At 41.2% G+C, this 20477-nt stretch overlaps 1 protein-coding gene across 7 annotated transcripts in view; it reads right to left on the reverse strand.

Annotated features, from left to right (window-relative positions):
- MAST4 (microtubule associated serine/threonine kinase family member 4) overlaps positions 1–20477 on the reverse strand; it is a 574884-nt gene that overhangs the window by 382370 nt on the left and 172037 nt on the right. For all 7 annotated transcript variants that reach the window (XM_046672111.1, XM_046672109.1, XM_046672105.1 and 4 more), the window contains exon 2: positions 18085–18238. In XM_046672111.1, the coding sequence (XP_046528067.1) occupies positions 18085–18238 (154 nt within the window). The remainder of the gene's footprint in view (positions 1–18084; positions 18239–20477) is intronic.

A 20477-nucleotide genomic window follows, 5' to 3' on the forward strand; every position in this document is an offset into this window, starting at 1 on the left:
TCTTAGACTTCAAACAGGACACCAAAGGGAAAATAAGACCTGGTAACTACACAACAAAGCAGTCTTTAGATACATCTTCTGGTGCTCAGTTATACATAGGAACTCTGAAAAAGTGTGTTTATCCTCTAAGGCACCAACCAGGAACAAAAGGAAGCTGAGGTGACCACTGTGTTGCTCTCAAGGGTTTTGGTGAAGTTGGGGAGCCGCATAAGAAAGGCAAGGAGAATGCGGGTAGCATTACAGAGGCAAAGGGGCTGGGGACAAAAAGAACAAAGGGAAGCTAGCACTGTGCTGGAGCCATGAAAAGGCAGATGGAACCACATGTTCACATCTCTCATCCTGTATCCTTACCTTTTGGCTACACCAAGCTGCTGCTGACTAGAGCATCTACGGAAACTCTCACAGTAGCCCCCAGAAAGCTCACAGCCACCATTAAAGTGGGAGGAGGGACATTCCCACCATTTTGCCCTCCCCACTGCAGACCAAAACCTCCCTTGCTTAATTCTACTTCTGAATATAGACACAAATGAATTGAAAGCAGGGACTCAAACAGGTATTTGTACACCCATGTTCATAGCAGCATTATCCACAATAGCCAAAATGTGGAAACAACCCAAATGTCCACTGATGGACGAATGGATAAACAAAATGTGGTTATACATACAATGGAATATGATTCAGCTTTAAAAAGGAAATTCTGAACCCTGAAGACATGCTAAATGAAATAAGCCAGACACAAAAGGATAAATATTGTATGATTCCACTTATATGAGGTTCCTGAAATAGTCAAATTCAGTGAGACAAAAAGTATAACAGTGGTTACTAGGGGGTGGGGAGAGGAGGGAATGAGGAGTGATTTAATGGGTACAGAGTTTCAGCTTGGAAGATGAGAAAGTTCTGGAGATGGACAGTGGTGATGGTTGCAATGTACTTAATGCCACTGAATTGTATACTTAAAATGGTTAAAATAGTAAATTTTGTTATGTATATTTTACCACACACACAAACAAAATCACCCTCCCTTGCTTAGCCAAAACCATTGCATCTTCCAGAGGAAAAAGATAGTCCTTTTTGTTGTCCAAAGGGAGGTATCCACATCAAACTACGTCAGCACCTGCTTTTGAAAATTCCACTAAACAAATTAAGCCCTTCACATCATTCACAAGTCCGAGGAACTGAGTTTTTCAAGAACCATCCAAATTCTGGAAATGGAGAAAGGTTATAGACCATGATAAGTCACTGGCTGAATCTGGGCAGAATCCACGAGTCAGCAGCCAGTGCCCTAAAGGGTACTCCATCATCATCAAGACATTCTTCTTCTATGCCCCATTGCTCACTCCTAAACACTGGTTCCCTCATCACAGTGACTGTCGTCCTCACAGGCAATTATCGCCACCCTTTATTCATCTTCAGCTGCACTCCTACAACGTAGAGACATGGTTCCTTTCATCTTCCCTCTCGCATGGGTGACTGACTTCCAATTTCTTGTCCCCACTGCAAAAGAATAACTATACCTAGACTGCATCAACAATGCTGCTAAATCATTCTTCTTAATGGCATAAATAAATATCATTTGAGAAACCAACAGACCTGTGAGCAGAAAGTGCTGAAGTTCACTGACTCCTATATTGAACTGCTGCTCTAGTCGGTGTGATGTGTGTTTACTCACACAAGGAAAGTCCAAAGCACAGCCTTGACCCTAAGCCCTTGAAGACATAACTGCCACTAGCCAGGGATCTCCAATTGACAAGGAAACTGAAAGTCAAATGGAGAGAGCATGCATGTCTTCTGGGAGGTTAGTAGCCAGAGCATAGTGACGCCAACGGGGCCCCAAGGTCTGGATCAAATTAACCGCCCAATGCAGCAGTGTGTAAACTCCTGTTTTGCTGCAAGACTCAAATCCACCATAGATGCCCAATTTCAATTCTTAGAATATTATCACCAGCATTCTGTATTTAACCTAGAACAGCTAGGCAACATTACTAACCAGAAGGGCCTAGTGACAAAGCTAGGGGGACGCTTTAAAGTGAAGCCTGTAGCAAGCAGAGCAGGTAGCAGAAGATAATAGTTGAGGGCAAGCCCAGACTGAATGGTACATGAGAAATGTTTCAAGGAGTCACTAAAGCCCAATGCTGCACCGCGAGAGAGCTCGGGTCTGTGGAAAAACAACAGAACACACGTCTGCAGCAGAGAAATCAAAGCCTTTGCACAACCATTGGAGCCATTGCCACTGTCAAGTGCAGCTGCAGCTTTAAAGAAATAACTTCCAGTGTGGGTAATGTGGCAAGATGATTCTAAGGTACGGTGGTCTTCTCACCCTCGATCACAGATAGCCATCCTGTTACTCTTGTCATTTTATGACGAAAGGGCAAAAATGCCAACACACAGTCTGTTTTTAAATGCAAACCATTCAAATCCATACCTACAGAGAAATATATTTGGTCTTTCCTTTCTGTAGTTTTCCCGTAACTTGTTCTTAAAGAAGAAATATTTCTTTTCATCCACCAAGATTACCACTCTCAGTCAAATTCTAATAAGGGAAGATATTAGGATGAAATGAGTTAGTATAAGAAATAGAGCTTAGTAAGCCTCAATGTTCCTATTATTACAAGCACTCACATTGTTGTCTTCAAGGTACCCAGCAAATTCTCCCCTTCCACAACGAGACCCAGCCCTGGCCAGCAACCTCCTCCTGCATCATGACCAACAATGCAGTATCCCCTCAGATGGTGACTGTCTGGATTTAAAAGTCTTATCAGAAAATGCATAATACTTTTGTCCTACGCTCTAGGTGTATAGACTAAAGGTTAATGTGACAACTTAAAACTGATTTTTAAAGAAGTCTTAAATAGAGCCTACTCTGGGCCGGCCCGTGGCATAGCGGTTAAGTGCACACGTTCTGCTTCGGCGGCCTGGGGTTCACCAGTTCGGATCCCGGGTGCAGACATGGCACTGCTTGGCAAGCCATGCTGTGGCAGGCGTCCCACATATAAAGTGGAGGAAGACGGGCATGGATGTTAGCTCAGGGCCAGTCTTCCTCAGAGGAGGATTGGCAGCAGATGTTAGCTCACAGCTAATCTTCCTCAAAATAAAATAATAAATAAATAGAGCCTGCTCTAATGAGAACATAAGAAGAAGAATGCCACACCAAGCAGGGTTGCTTGGAACATCTGTCTGAGTGAGGCGCCCAGGAGCTGAGTGGTGGCAGTGTCTAAGCGACACCGGGCACAGGTCAGAGTTAACATCTGCAGTCTGGCCTCCCTCCATCCGCGTATTGAAATATAATTCAGCAGAATGAATTGCTAGACATGTCTAAACCCCCTGGGAAATGACAGATATTGATGAATGCTGTTGGGAAGATATATGGAAGGAAACGGCAAATAAATAGAACCATTTTTTCTCGGAGTCAGTTTGGGGATATGTGGAGCAGCTGTTAAACGACTTGTCAGCTCCCTGTTCTCTCTTCCTCTCCCCCACCTGCCTCCTCTACACCTTTCTAAAACCTCCCCAAGGACCAGTATCTTACCCTCTTCGAAATAATAAAGCTAGTGAGAGTCATCCCCTCCTCCCGTCGTACTCTGACTTGTCAGCCCAGTTAGTCCAAGCCCTTCCAAAATTTCCTTCCATTCAAACATATTTGCTGCCCCCTCTGGATCCTGGAAATATGTCCAATTTTTAAATTTATGAAACTCTCTAATTCAAATCTGTTAGCATTTGGCCCCAGTCACGAGGTTCAAATCCCAAATTCAAAGCCTGACTACTACCATGTAGCAGCTGTGTAGCCCTGGTCAGGATTCTTGACCTCTTAAGCCTCAGTTTCCCATAAACGTTCTGCCAAGTGGAAATGATTGACCAGTCTCATGGGGGGATTGTGAGGACTAACCTAGCACGTAAATAGAGAGCCTATCCTACCAGCTGGCAAACAGAAAGCCCACAACCACCAATTTATTATCCCCTCTACTTTCCATTGAGAAACAACTCTTCCTGGCAAGGGCACTCCTCCTTGGCACCATCCTCAGACTGGATCAAATTCTCCCCGGCATGGGGCACTTTACGGGATAACTGGTTCTCATTCCATTCACCAGTGGCCTCGGAGCTCAGAGTGGGGAACCAGCCAGACACAGGTTTGCATCCTAGTTTCCCCATTTGTTAGCTAGGGAACCCTAGGTGTTCACTTTCCCTCTCTGAGCCTCCATTTCCATCCTAGTGATGATGATAGTAGGTAACACATGTCAATGCCCAGCACAGTGCTGAATACACAGTTTGTGTTCAGTGATGGTTCAGGTCCTCCTCCAGGATGCTTCACCCATCTTGGCATCACTGGCATTGAATCCACATCCAGGGGCACTACTAGCCTCACCTTCCCCCATCACACCATCTGCCTCTGTGCGGCTGCCTGTGTACAGAGTGTCATTTATTTCCACGCACAACATGCTCTTCTACATTGTAAACTCTGTGTCAACTGGGACTGGATCTCATCTGTCTTTGTAGCCTCACATCACGCCCCACACACAGAAGCTACTGAACATTCACAGACTCACTTACTCATGCCTGTGCATATTAACTCTCTGTTCTGTCTCTCATTTTTATTTCTCCCAGGGTTCATATATTTCCATTATTGTTTAGTTCCATATTGCCTAGAAAAATATTTAAAATGGCTCAGTGGTTTGTTTGGTAACAATAACAATAATGAAAGACTCAGTGGCCTTAAACTTGATATGGAGAACATCATGCACTTCTCCTGCCTTTGATTTTCTCTTCTAAAACCCATCTCCAAGAGAGTCCAACACCGCCACAAAATACTGTGTATGTTCAAAGTAAGCCGGTTAACCTCAATACACTACAGGACAATTTGTACTTAGGATTTTACTTTTTGGAGAAATTATGAACCTTACTCAATAACATTCTTTAGCACACTAAGGGCTTTGATTGACATACCCAAATGTCACTGGCAGCCCTGAGATGCTAAACATTTCTGACAACTGCCCTACATCTAAACCATTATAACAGAAGCCAAGGAGGAGTCAGGGATCAGGAGCTTTACAAGAAAAACCAAAAGAACAAAGGCAGCCACAGAGGGGATAAAAAAAACTCCCTACCACAATCTAAGTAGAAATTTCCAGACAAGCCCAAATTTCCTAATAAGTTCTCTATTTTCATGAGGAAACTTCTATATACAATCTAATTCACATAACTGCGCATTTCCACATATATTTCTCTGGAAGTTCCTGGTTTCATGCTGGCTTATATTACAAACAGATTTCAAATTCTTCCTCCTCAATGGTAAAGTTTATGTACACTCCCTAAAAAATCTTTTTGTCTTAAGAGATGTTTGTGGATACTAATTAATGAATAAGCAAAACATCTAGAACACAACTATAAAATATTTCTTCAAAATACCACAAGATCTCTAGAACAAGATGGGCACAGATGTTAGCTCGGGGCCAATCTTCCTCAGCAAAAAGAGGAGGATTGGTGGCAGATGTTAGCTCAGGGTTAATCTTCAAAAAACAATACCACAAGATCTCCACCAGTGGCTCTGAGTGGCCATCTGTTAAGGATCCCGGTTCCGGGGTGAGAGATCTTAATCAGGGGCTGTGTGGCCTGTTCTCTTGCCTCCCTTTAGGAGGTTTAATGTCCACTCTACCTGGTTGAAAAGCAATAAGATCTAGAAACCACTGTTATCAAACTGCAACCCTATACTCTGAATTAAATTCTAAAAAATCACTAGGGGCTTTGCAAAACAAAATGTAACAAAAAATAACATATTACTGCCCTAGTTTTTAAAAAGAAAAAACTTAAAGCCAAGATTAGCATCCTGACTGCCTCAGCACTGCTTGGAAATTGATGACTGGTATAGGTTTGGAATTTCTGGTCTATTATTTAGCCACTGACCACTTCTGAAAGCTCCGATGGCATTAAGTCGTCTTGAACTCCAGTCCATGCGCCTCATGTTTTAAAGTAACAGTATCACTAGGCTACTCAACATTCCTTTCTAGAGAATTCAGCCATGCTTATAGGGAAATCAGTGTGCTGTGGTGCTCAGGTACGGGGAGGTAGCCATTTGGTTGTTCCAATCACCCTCCAGTCATCTCTCAAGATTGAGAGACTAGTCATTTTCTTCTAGTCATTCTATTAAATGCAGTTAAACTCCTATTATTGGAATCCAGAGAGCACTGTGATTGTTGACAGCATGGCAGCGGGGATCATGCACACAGACTTTCGCCCGTCAAAGGGGATATCACATATAAGGTGTGCTTGGGGTCATCTGCAAAGATGGTCCACTCTCCAAGGTGACTAAGCAGCTCTAAGGGGGAAAAAATATAAGAAAAGGATATGGTACTAATGTCTCTGTAAGGCCTCTAACCCCTTGTCTTTCATACCATGAACATACCAACGCGACAACATGTCTGATAATGCCTAGGTACAGACCCTTCCAGTATTTATTGATAGAATTGCCAGATTTCACAAATAAAAATACAGGACACCTAAATAAATTTTAGTTCAAATAAATTTGACTTCATACACCCCAAATATTACATTGGACATACATATACTAAACATATTGTAAGCTGTTTATCTGAAGGCAAAATTTACTTGGGTGGCATGTATTCAATCTGGCAACTCTACTTACTGAGCGCTTGTATTTGCAGTGCAGCAGGCTTTGCTGTGAGAATATGCAAACAACAGAGAGTTCAAAGTGATCCATCCTGTAAGAAGAGAACAGCATGAGATGGTAGGGGGAGGAGGGCAGGAAAGCATGGCTGCAGAGCAATCAGCCAAGTGATGTGAGGGTGTCTGGGATGGAATCTGAAGGTAGTAAAGGATCAGGAGCTTCATTTCCCTGTTTTATACACCTAAGGTGAGGGTCTCGTTGCTCTGGGTTTGTGCAGGTATTATTTTCCCCTATTTTTCATGTTATTTATATAGACCACTGCAGCCAAAAGCTAGTAAAAAGGAGCAAAAACAAAAACACAAAATGTTTCTCCTGAGATTCCTGGTAACGAAGGCAAAGATAGAAACACAGTGGGTTACTCCGCTCTCGCTACTTAACGAAAGAAAAATTCACATTTATCAGACCAATCTAATTCCTTTTTCCTTGTTCTGAGCTCAAAGAAATCTGTTTCAGAACTTTTAATAAAAGGACAGTAACACACATAATTGCTACTGTCCTCTAGAGTAATTTAGGGCAAAACTGCGGGCATATCCTACATTATGGAACACTAAAAAAAACCCAAGGGTAAGAGGCTGGTCTGGTGGCATAATGGTTAAGTTCACCTGCTCCACTCCAGCAGCCTGGGGTTCACAGGTTCGGGTCCCAGGCATGGACCTACACACCGTTGAGCAAGCCATGCTGTTGTGGCATCCCACATACAAAATAGAGGAAGATTGGCACAGACGTTTTAGCTCAGGGACAATCTTCCTCAAGCTAAAAGAGGAAGATTGGCAACAGATGTTAGCTCAAGGCCAATCTTCCTCATCCAAAAAAGAAAAAGCTCAAAGGTGCAATGCCATGTGTATATGCATACATGTAAACACACAACGAATGTCTCCATATGTCACTTAACACACCTCTCCTTTACAGGGACTTGGAAACTGGGAACTAAGGTACCTTATGCAAAATCCATCTTCAAGCCTAATTTGGTGCAGTGTTAATCATTTAAGATGGTCATGATTCCACCTGTGTTCTTATTCAGAATGAGAAAAACAGACATTTAAACGATACTGTTCTCTCTTTTGAAAAGTTTTACTCTCTAGTAAGCAAGTCACCAAAGAGTTAAAAGCAAGGAGGCACTTATCCTCAGCTCTACCTTCAGGCCCTGGGTGAGGCAGGTGCCTGAGACAGTGCTATCAGAGAACAGAGAAATTCTCACAAGAAAATAAATGTCGCCATGACGATAGGCATTGATTAAGTACTCGAATGACAATGGAACATGACAATGACAAATGCAGGCTACCACCACCAGAGTCATTAATATATCAGAAACACTAATTTTCATAAATCTTTAAACTTCCCAGTTGGTGGCATGTGCATTTCTTTGCCTACGCTTCTTCCTGGGGAGTTGACACAAAGTCAGCTTCATTTTCAGTTTCCATCCAGGAAGTTAAAAAAAGTCTACATTCTTGATCTTTGATTAGCCACTGAAAATGAGTTTTAAACACGAGATGGATGGCCTGGGGTGCTCAGTTTCAGAGGACGGTGACAGGACATCACTGGCATGCTCCTCCAGGGGAGAGGGTGGGCTTCCTCGCTCAACAATGGAGAAAGAACATACATGTGAAGGGAGAAAATGTAGGAAAACCAGTACTTAGCCATTAACTTGAGAAGCTGGCCTCAGATCCCCATTTCATGCCCTCCTGTTACACCTTGAAACAGCAGTGTAGGACATGTCAAGATGCTACCTCCACCCAGCCAAGTCACTTGCTTTCTATCTTTAAACCCCATTCAGTTTAACATGGGTATCTCATCCTTTTCTGACCTATATCTTCCCTTATTGCTATTCATCACACCCAACGACCATGCCTGTGTTGTCTAGAGGATTTACCCACGTTCCAGTTTACCGATTCCAGCATATGAGCAGTCAGCACCTCACATGCAGCTCTGTGCAGATACGCTGCAGTTTCATTGTACATAAGAAAATATCACCCAAAGAGCCAGTGTCTACGTCCAACTGCATACACGGGTTCCAGTGTGGCATGAAATGACAGCACCTACCATCTTCCTTGTCTCCCTCTTCCCAACAGCTCAAGGAGTGTTGTGTGTGGGATTTAACGGTCAATACTAATTTTCTATTATTTAAATTTATATTTCATGCTCCTAACTGTACTGTATCAATTCAACTTTTGCGCCTTCCTCATATATACCGAAGAGTCACAGGGAGCTAAAACCACTTCATCTCTTACAGATGATAACATAAGAAACTGAGAAGATAAGCTTGGAATCTGCGTGTTTTCCAGAACGCTCAAGTACACAACACATGAAGGACAGGAAAACCATGTCAGCCACGCCCAGGCCCCAGTCTTTCCTATCAGAATAAAACAGACTTTCAGAGAAGTACAAAAAAAACCACCACTGTTGAAAAAATAAAAGGAACATGATTATGCCCTTTCAACAATTCAATCCCTTGATAAAATGCCAAAAAAAAAGGAAAGAAATTTTCTATTCTAAAGGGAATTTTAAGAACAAATAAGTTGAATTTTTGATATATGGACTCAATAAATTCATTTTTCTCTCAGGAATAACCAAAGTCCATTATTTACTGAATCACATTAGAACACAAGAAATAAGGGGGAGAGACTGAGAGAGAAACAGAGAGAAGGAAAGAGAGAGAGGAAAGCCTACTGATGCACCTAGGATGCTGGGTGGAGCCTAATATTCACACATACTTGGTTTGTTTCTGGTGAGTTTCTTCATTAGCCTAATTGGTATAGAGAGCCTCCTTATATACATATATTTAGACTCATACAACCTTTAAAATAATGCCAGCAAAAATTTTAAATGACCGCCAGACGCTCTCTTCTTTGATGTACTTTGAAAAATTTCAGTTACTGAATTGGATCCTATCCAACATAACCAGCCAAAGGTCAGCAAGGCCACCTTATCCTGCAGGTGATATGGTTTAGCCATCTCTCAGTATGTGACTGATTTTCCTACCCCATTAATCTTGGAATTCTACGTCAACAATGATTTAAGCGCCAACTTACCTTTTGCTCCATAGAAGGCACTTGAAGAAACTTAAAAGAAACTGAGTCTTCTGCAACAACATCTTCTTAATTAACACTCAGCACTAATCTTTAAGTTCTTCAAACTGTATCTGGTACAGAAACCTAAAACTGATTTCTGAAGGGCCAGATTTGCGGATCTAGCATGGCTCCCAGCACCCTCTGGAGCTCATGCACACATCAAGGCAAACAGCCCAGTCTCTCACTGACTCTCGGCATAAGAGAAATGCATTTGATTCTTCAAGTCCTCGTTTAGACTCTCCCCTTAGTTCTCCCATCATTCCTGACATCATCATCTCTTGAGGAGGTTTTGTTGGTGCAAGATGCCTGAAAGAGAGATCTGAGCTTCAACTAGGACTCTGCAGCTTGTCTCCAAACAAAGCGGCCACAGGGCAGTTCCTAAGCAGCCTGTGACCTGGGGCCTGGGAACCACCATGTGATGATCACTCTGTTTAAGGGAGCACTACCTCATCAGTAAGCCATCTGCATGGGAGCTGAGTGACCACAGAGGGCTCCCCGACAGAGCCACTGGGAGGCAGCATCTGCCAAAGGAACTGGCTCAGAGCCGCCTGCCCCATTCAGCCAGTCTCATGTCTAATCTGACAAGGAGAAACTGCAAACACAAAAATACACCAAAATAGTGCTCTTCTAATTAGAATACCTAGACAGCAAACAAAACATCCAGACATAAACTGACAAAGGAGCAGTGAAGACAGCAAATGGTTTCAAAGGTTACTTAAAAGCATGCACTCTCACCAGGAAGATTCACCTCTTGATTACTTGGTGACTCAGAAAAATGGGTAGAGACATCCTCCAGCCTCACACGCTACTGTTGACGAACTACACAATTTTACAAGTTCTAAAACAGAACACTAAACCAACTTTAAAGAATTCCAGCGCCCAGTCACATGCCTTCAGTAGAGATTTTATAAGTATTGAGAAACAGTAAAACCAATAGAAGCAGGATGTTTTTAAGCCAATAAAACCTTAAGTGTGAATTATCTGTGAATCTGAGTTTTTTTCCGTTGGCCAAGAGCCAAGAACCCAAATTGAGAGCATCTAGAAAGATCTTTGCCCTGTAGGAGTTTCAAAATTTGCCAAATTTCAAAATATTAACATTTCAGTTATCCTTCAGGGGCTGGTTAAGTCAACTCAGCCCACCCACTGCATCAGCCCCCAACCCCACCACACATCAGGTTCCCACTTCCAGTCCTCGCTCCAAGCTCCCAGGGGCATTAGCTCCACCCCTGAGAAATCCCACCACAGGTACCAAAACTCCATCATTCTTATATAGCTCAGCTGCACCCTCCCCAGCACTCTCCTGAGTGACCCTGGACCAGGCCTCTCTACTAGCTTCTTTGGAACTGATACGCCTAGGACACAAATTTCCCTGGTGCCTTAACCTTACCCTCAAACATGTGGACAGACATCATTTCCAATTCATGATCTCAGACCTTAAATGGGCTGCCAATGCTTCCAAGAAATCCTGCTACATTTAAAGCTCCTCTTCCTATTCACCAAGATTACTTGACTACTTCTCTATGCAACTCCCATATAACCCTCCCAACCCCTCATTGAGAAAAGTGAAGCCACCACATCTATTCAACTATCTGCTTCTTATGAAAAGGAAAATTTATTAAAATCAGTCATCTGGAAAATGAACATTTTAAAAATAAAACTGATTTTGAGATCAGTATAGATTCCCACGCAGTGGTAAGAAACAATGCAGAGATCCCAGGTACTCTTTACCCAGTTTCCTCAGTGGTAACATCTTGTGAAACTGTGGTACATTGTCACAACCAGGATAACGACACTGAGGCAGTCAAGTGACAGAACATCCCCATCACCACAGAATCCCCCCCGTTGCCCATTCACAGCCACCCCCACATTTCCCTCCTGTCTCCCGCTCCTTAAATCCTGACAACCACTAATCAGTCCTCCGCTTCCATAATTTTGTCATTTCAAGAATGTTATATACAACTCGAGTTATCCAGCATGTAACCTCTTGGGAGAGGCTTTTTTTCACTCAACGTAACTCTCTTGAGATTTACTCAGATTCTCACCTGCATCAATAGTTTGTTCCTTTTTATTGCTAAGTAGTATTCCATGGTATAGATTACCTAAACGATCTGCTTTTGCATCCATTTTCTCCTCCTTCCTCCTGTTAAATGGAGGAAGTGCCCCTCCTCCTACAAAAGGCCAATCCTTTTATGTGCGCTCTGGATGCCCTGCCGGGTTCCTCCAAAGCACTTCACTTCTTCAGCTATCATCTCTTTCTTCTGAGCCATCACCTTACAAACATATTTGCATGGCTCCCACACTCAGATGGCCCCGTCTGACCCCTCCATCCCTCCAGCTCACACCCTACTTCCCTAGTCCCTTTCACAGCACAACTTCTCAAACTTTCCTTCTCAAAATACAATTCTCTCCACATCTGTGATTTAGCAGCCCTACTTGACATACCTTTGTTTAACATATCTCATAGGCATTTCAAACTTAGCACACTGAAAACTGAATTAATCATATCCTACTTCTTTATTAAAACCTATTTCTGGGGGCCGGCCCTGTGGCCGAGTGGTTAAGTTCGTGGGTTCCGCTGCAGCGGTCCAGGGTTTCCCTGGTTCAGATCCTGGGAGCCGACATGGCAACGCTCGTCAGGCTGCATAGAGGTGGCATCCCACATGCCACAACTAAAAGGACCTGCAACTAAGATATGCAACTCTGTACGGGGGGAATTTGGGGAGATAAAGCAGAAAAAAAAAAAAAGAAGAAGAAGATTGGCAACAGTTGTTAGCTCAGGTGTCAATCTTTAAAAAAAAAAAAAAAGCAACCTATTTCTTTCAGTTTTCCCTGATTTAGTAAGTGCCATGTTGCCCCTGCCTCTTGTGTAGCTGGACTCAGAGGCAATGGTCCACTGCTGAACCCCCACACCAGCATCAGCCTTGCATTCAGCTGTGACCACATGATGGGATCTTGCGAAAAGAAGGTGAGTGGACATGAAGTGTGTCTCTTCCAGGCTGGGACTTCTAAGAAGTTGGAAAGGTTCCTTCTCTCTCTTTGCACTTCCACCAGGCAGAAGCAGAGTATCTCAAGGCCATAAAAAAGAGCAAAAGCAAAAGATAGAAGGAGTGTGGGTCCCTCACCCACCATGAGAAAGAGAGCTGCCTGCTAACCCCAAATATTTACATGAGTGAGAAATAAACAACTATTGTGTTAAGCCATTGATATTTTTCGGTTTGCCTGTGACAGCATGTAGTGTAACAATACACCATTTTTATTCAGGCATTATTTGGACGGTATTACGAAAGTGAAGAAATACGGAGAATATGGGAGAGTATTTAGGTACAATATTTACCAAGTACCAAGGATACCCATTAAATAGTCATATTTTATGTAAGTTTGCTTTAATCTGAATTCTTTCCAACTTGCCCAGCAGCTAAGGAGGCCTTCAGGTTGAGAAACCCGTAAGCTCTACACAGCACTCAAACACTAATGGCCTCCAGGTTAATTTTGAAAGAAATAATGTTTTCTGGGATTGTGTTGTTTGTGTTTCCTTTCCTTCTTGAATAAGTGAAATTCACTCTGAAATGCCTTTTTGTGAATTTTTAGATGTTACTCCAAACTGACTTCCATAGTCTAAGAAAGAAAAATCTCTCAACTTTCCCCCCAAAATAGAAAGAACACCATGATTCTAACAGTTTTAGAAGTTCTAGTTTACACTGTCTACAAAGTCGATCTCTTATGTGCAAGTTACACACATATGTAGATTCGTCTTTGTTTTACATTCCAAACAACCCAAACGTGTTTGAAAAGCACAACTCTCTTCATGAGGAAAAGCAGCCTTCCTCTTCTGATTATTAGGGCTGCAGCAGGCATGCATCACAGCTGTGGAATGCAGGACTAGGACTGGGGCACTATTTGCATATCAAGAAGCCAGGATTCCAGATCCTGAGGCTCTGCCCTTCATTCTGCAGCTTCCTTGCTGTGAACTGTCAGGCACTTTACCACATATCCATGCCCAGATTCAAGGTTCTGTATAATGATTAGAATAAAGCTCCTCTTCCTCACCAGGGGGCTCCAAAGCTCAGTCAATGTTTACTCGATGCTTCTGGGTGCCTATTTAGCAACATGTGAGCCATGAAGACAGAAAACATCAGCCTCCCAAAAAAAAGAAACTCCAGGCCGTGATGGGCATAAGTAAACTCTAGATCTGTTTTTAAAGCCAGCTTGCAAAGAAGGTACTGGTTGTTTTTTCCTTTGATCTAATACTCTTAGAGAATCAAAACTTGAGTGAGGAAAGAAAATGGCAAAAGTTAACCATGGCTATCTATGCACGGTGGAATTATGGGCTTATGGTTTTTTTCTTTACGGTACTCTTTATTTTCTAAATTGTCCACATTGAATACATATTACTTATATAATTGAAAAATAGGTAAATGTAAGTGTTTTCATTGTAAAAGATTATGCTTAAAAAAGAGAGAGAGGCAGACAGAATTAATGATCCCAATTCTTCACTCCCCTCCAGTTGTGTTATATGTCTGCACCCTTGCCAAGGTGTCATGGTGGGTAGGGCATGCTTCTGCCCCTTGACTGTGGGCTTGACCACGTGACTTGGTTTGGCCAACAGAACGTCAGCAGACATGATTCCAGCAGAGGCTTCAAACATGCCTGTGCAGGTGGACGTACGCTGTCTTGCTCCTGCCTTTTACCAGGAGAACACAATGCCACGGGTAGCTGCTGGTCCAAGGAAGAAGACAGACATGTGGAAGAGATCTAGACTCAACCCGCATCCTAGAACCAATCACAGCAGGCCCACGCTAACTCACCCAAAACCCAGCTGACCTGCAGCCATGTGAGCAGGAAAGAAATACATATTGTTGTCAGACACTGAAATTTTGTGGTTATTCAGCTTTACTGTTACCAAGTGATATGTCACCTAATGCCACAAAAAACTCAGGGACAAAAATGTCTCATGAATTAAATTGCAGGGTGTAAAAAAGGCTATAGCATCCTTCATGTGCCCATTTATAAAGGGAACCCAGTCAACCATCACCCCAGTTTGAGAAAACTCCTTAACAGACAGGAATTCTTTCCCTCCCCCTCATTAAATATGTAATTATTTAATTACAACTATCATAAGTCCTATGAAGCACAAGATACTATGAGACCATTCAACAATGGGATTTCACATTAAAAATATATTGTGAGCCTTTTTCAATGTTAAAACATACTTTTTACAACATGATTTTTAGTGTTTACAATTGTTTTCCATTTTATGTGTATACTATATGTTTAATCAATATTCTTTTGCCCGATATTTAGATGATATGCAATTTTAACTATTATAAATGATGCTGCTCTAAAGATAACCAGAGTTAATTGTCTGCACACATTCATAACTATTGCCTTGTGATGAAATCTGAGAAACAGAATGGCTGGGTTAACAAATATATAAATTTTAATGTTTTTAATATGTATTAATTGCCCAATTTTAATTTACTTTCATAATTTAGGGACCGGGAGACCTACAGATCGAGTCATCCCCAGATTCCAATGGAGCAAAGACTTTCCCACCTAGGATTCACTCCAATTAATTCTGCTGGAACTTATTGAAAACCTCTTGGGTACCTGCTGTGCTAAGAACAATAGAGTGCTTACAGGAACAGACTCTGGAGCCGCAAGGCCTGGGTTCAAATCTTAGCTCTCCTGTTTATGACCACCAGGACCTTTTGCAATTTACTCAACCTGTCTGTGCTTCAGTGTTTTTATTTATAAAATGGGGATAAGAATGCCTCCCTCATAAGTGCATAGAGATGTTGTAAGGATTAAATAAGTCAATAAACGTAATTCCCTAAAAACAGTGCCTGCCACGTAGTAAGTTCTTAAAGTTAGGTGTCATTATTAGAGATAAACAGATGAAGAAATCACGGATCTTCCTCTCAAAGAGCTAAGACTTTATTGAAGTTTAAGTGGTGGCAACATTTTCAAATTATAAACTAAGCCTTCACAAAGTCTTTGCTTTAAAGAAAGCAGTAGAAAACTGCCAAAGAAAAAACTCTTGGATTAAAACAAAGTTAAGCAATAGGAAGATGGCTAGTCTTCAAGTTACAGAATATACCAGGCACAGAGTTCCAATGGCAAAACCAGGTTGACTTAATTTAAGTTTAGCAACAAAGCATATCCCAAGGTAAGATCATATGTGATTATTTATAGTTGCCTGAAACTAATGGAAACCATGTGACATAAAGATCAGAAATGATGCTTTCTTCTCTCTGCTCCAACACCTGACACTAGCCCAGTGCCTGACACAAAGCAGAAACTCAGTGGATAATGGTTTCAAGCTGATGTTCACGAACCCAAATTCTCCATCAACCACAAATACCTCAACTTCAATTCATTACGCACATAATACTAACAGCCACCATCACTGGGCTAAGTACTTTGCATTTATTATTTCACTAAATCTTGAGCTAAGCTATCTAGAGGACCAATTAAGAACGCTTTCTTCATAGTCAATAAAGCTTTCAAGCAACTGTTTCTAAAAACAGGCTGATGTACCACAGATTTTTTTAAGCTCTTCCACAGAAGAGCTTCCACGCTTTTAAACATTTTTGAAAATTATCTGACCAAAGACTTAATTACCTAAAAAAATTGTATAGCAAGCTAAATTGTATAAATATAGAACCATTAGAGCTGTTGAGATGACGAAATGGGAATCAAGTCCAGCTTTTTTTTCAAGCTAAAGATCAAATTTCACGCTTCAGGTCATCTGTCTGCATCAAGAGCAACACCCCTTGCATTATTTTAAAGCTTTAAGTAAACTGCTTTAGCAAAAATTGGAGAGAACCATTCCTGTCCTCCTATGGGTCAAAAACAGTTTAACCAAAGTAAGTAAAATTCCTAAGTGAAATTAATAAAGCAAAGGGGGGAGCCTTTTAACTTTTAAGATTCAATTTCCCCACCTACGAAATAAAGGTTGGACTAAACAATCTTTAGGATCTCCCACTTAAGAAAGCAAATAGTTTGCATCTATAAAAGGAAAGCAAAGAAAAATGTCCTAACACACATTGAAAGAACATCAGTAAAACTCAAGTGTGAACATTTGCCTTAAACCCAGTGAAGTGCAGCTATTTTTTGATGACTTTCTTCCCCTTGGCCTGAGCTCAGTTTCCCCCCGCACTCCAGCAATGTGCCACCTGGGGTCAAATATTCTAGACTCTACTGACCATATGGCAGAAGCATTTCTTTTCCCAGAAATTTCATTTCCTAAAAGTCAAATCCATAATTCTCCAAGAAATGTGAATAACTCAATTCATTTTCCAGACCATTTATGAACTGGCAGACAAACTCTCAAATGTAGAAAGAAACTTTGTCTCAGGGTTTAAAAAGCAATAAAGTCTCTTCAAAATATTTATATTTAGAGGAAAAAGCACTCAGAATGAAATAGAAATCTAACCTTTAGTGATTTAAAGTTAAATTTAACAACATGAAAATTTAAATAGTGGGTTATTTTAAGGGAAGCCATGCTTTATCTTAATTTGGCTACCTTTCAAGTCAATAAAAGAAAATTTCTCTCTTAATTTTTAAAAATCTAATCAAAGATTAGAACAGACACTTCACAAAGCAAAATATACGAATGTCCGATAAGCACATGAAAAGATGTCTGGCATCATTTAGAGACCTTTTAAAACTACAATGTGATATGACTATCTACCCATTAAAATGGCTAAAATTAAAAAGACTGGCAACATCACAGCTTGGCAAAGAAGCAAGAGCAATTGGATCGCTCATCTGTTGCTGGTGAGAATGTAAAATGGTACAACTTTAGAACCAGTATGACAGTTTCTTACAACTTTCCATACACACTACTGAAACACCCATCATTCGTGGATGAATCTGAAAAACATTATACTGAGGGAGAGGAGCCAGACACAAAAGAGCATGTACCGTATGATTCCATTAATATAAAATTCTTGTGATAAATTTAGTCTATAGTAACAAGACTAAGATCTATGGTTGCCTGGGGCCAAGGACTGGGGTGTGGGTAGAAATGACTAGGAAGGGGCACAGGGAACATCTGATATCTTGTGATGGTAGTTACACTGGTTTGCCAAAACTCATCCGTATGTACACTTAGAATGCGTACATTTTATTGTACTTAAATTATATTTCTGTAAAGTTTACTAATAAAATCCTCAATTTAAATGCTCTCTGGATCGGACTCAATTTTCCCAAGCAGCCCACAGAGGGGCAGGCCCATTCTTAAGCAGGATGCTTTTCACATATGAACTCCACAGCCATTAGGGACCTTCCAGTATATAAACACAATCGCTTCTCTTATACAAGTCGCTCCCGACTCACCAGTCAGCGCCCCTCCCAGGCTTCCCCGCCGCAGCTGTCGTCCATCCTCACTCAGCTGTCTTTTAAACTTCAGTGACTTTCCAGGGCCAGAAGCCACATCTGGGTTGCTGCATTTCCGAAATGGCATGGGTGGAGGGGATAAAATGTGGTCAAGCTGCAGAGAGAAGAGAGTGGCGTCATTTGCTGGGGACACTCTCAACACAACCAGAATGAAAGACCAACCAGGCACACCTTCTTCCTTTCTTTCCCTTCTCTAAATCCTTCTCTCCCAACCCTGTTTTTAATTTGCTGAGAGAATTCAGGATTTCACCGTTATGTCTGCCATCTGAAAGAGAGTCCAGCTTGCTGCAAAATCTCAATAGCCGTGTTTTTCAAGCTGTGAGTCACAACACATTAGTGGGTCATGAAATTACGTTTAGTAGATTGTGACAAGCATTTGTTTCAATGCAAGAGAACAGAAATTATCAGAGTCCAATAAAGGAAGGGAAAGTATTGTTTCACGAATTAAGGTAGGGGTGTGTGTGTGTGTGTGTGTGTGTGTGTGTGTGTTCCAAGTCACTATGTAAAATACATATTTTTCTGTGGGCCATGATTCCTCTCAAAAATGAAGAATATTGCTCTATAGAGAACCAATGGATTACTTCTTCAGTTGTTCACAAAAGAAAACTCACAAGCGTTCGGTGCTCATAAATATACGTAGAAGAGGGAAATTTCTAAGCACCACAGTCCTTAATGGAAATCAATACATCCTTACATGACTTCATAGCTTTTTAAATGAAAACCTGTCACAAGAATCAGAAACCAAAGACACTTCAAGAGACAGCTTTCTACAAAAGAATCCCTGGTGTCACAACACTTATTTCAAGATGTGCCCTGCCTTTATCAGAAAACCTTTCATACTTGAATAGGGCCATATCTTCTGAAACGTTCACCGTCAATAAGTATATATGAATATATATGTGTCTAGATAGTTACTAATGACAAAAATATTCGTGTGCATATACATATATTCAGATAGTTATTAAGAACAAAAAAGAAGGACAAAAGATATTGATAGAAATTCCAACTGCCACAGAAAAGAGCCAACTGCATAGAAATTTAAAAAGAGAAAAAAGTAAGTGCTCAAAGTCAGGCATCTTTAGGAAGGCTACATTGAAACTTGTTTTAATTAATAGAGAGACGGTCATCTGCTTACACCTGTCTGGAGTTTTTCAGATGAACGCTACCATGGATTTATTTACAGGAAGAGGAAATTCAGAGATGAAGTCATCCGTTGGTCTGTCTATGCCCTGCAGGATATTCAAAATCATGGCACAAAAAGAAATTTAACCCTGCCAGGAGTAACTCCTCCCAAGCTAGTTGAGACAGAATATACCTCACTGGCTCAGATGTTACAAGATGACACCTCTCCCCTAAGTTCAACTATATTCATTAGTAACACAGAACAGCTGGATTGCCAGCACTTGTCAGTAAGTATCATCTCAAATTCTCTGCCAGTCAGCATTTTACCGCATTTCATTGCCACTTAGTACTTCAGTGAGAAGTCTTCAAAAAACTAGCAGCGAAGCCACCCCAGGATCAAGCCAGATCAGTAGGCAAAATGGATTCCAGATTGTACTTTTGGAAGGTATTTGTGGAGGCTGCTGTTCATTACTTGAGAGTCCTACTTAGCAGGCCTCCAAGGAGGAATTTCTGTCTGGTCTTAGACACTTTGCCCTTAAACTTTATGGACAATGAATAGTGTCAAGGGAACCCTGGACAGTAACACATCAGCTACTAGAAAATGCAGAACCCAGTCAATGGTCCAAATGTAGTCAGATCATTACACAACATAGAGGTTATTTTTGCCTCCTTCTTGGTCCATTTTATGACCTTGCCCCAATTTTTTTCTTCCAATTTTTTTTATTTTGAAAAATTTCATAAGAAAATTTTCAAGAGAAAAGTTGTAAGAACAGTACAATGAACACCCATATTCCCTTCACCAATGGTAAACTGTTAACCTTTTGCCACATTGCTTTTGCTCTCACCACTTTTTTCTCTTCCCCCTGCTCCCCAGCCAACAGTGAGAGTTAGTTGCAGACATTACGGATCTTCACCCCTAAATATTTTAGCAAGCCTCTTCTAAGAGCAAGGACAGTCTCTTAAATTCTCCTGCCCTGTATTTTATGTGTACTAATAAGGTCTCTCAAATCTTATGTTATCGAAGTGAAGTATAAACACTAGGAAAAACATAAAATAAGATTAAATCATGTAGACCTAATATTAAAAATTTGCTTTTTTACATTAAAAGGAAAATTTGCAGCCACAAGGTGGCAATGTGTCACAGACATTCAACAAAATGTTCCATATTAGCTCCTAGTCCTGTAAATATACCAAGAACCCCTCGGGGCAAT

The sequence above is a fragment of the Equus quagga genome, chromosome 9 (assembly GCF_021613505.1).
Source record: "Equus quagga isolate Etosha38 chromosome 9, UCLA_HA_Equagga_1.0, whole genome shotgun sequence".
Taxonomy (NCBI): domain Eukaryota; kingdom Metazoa; phylum Chordata; class Mammalia; order Perissodactyla; family Equidae; genus Equus; species Equus quagga.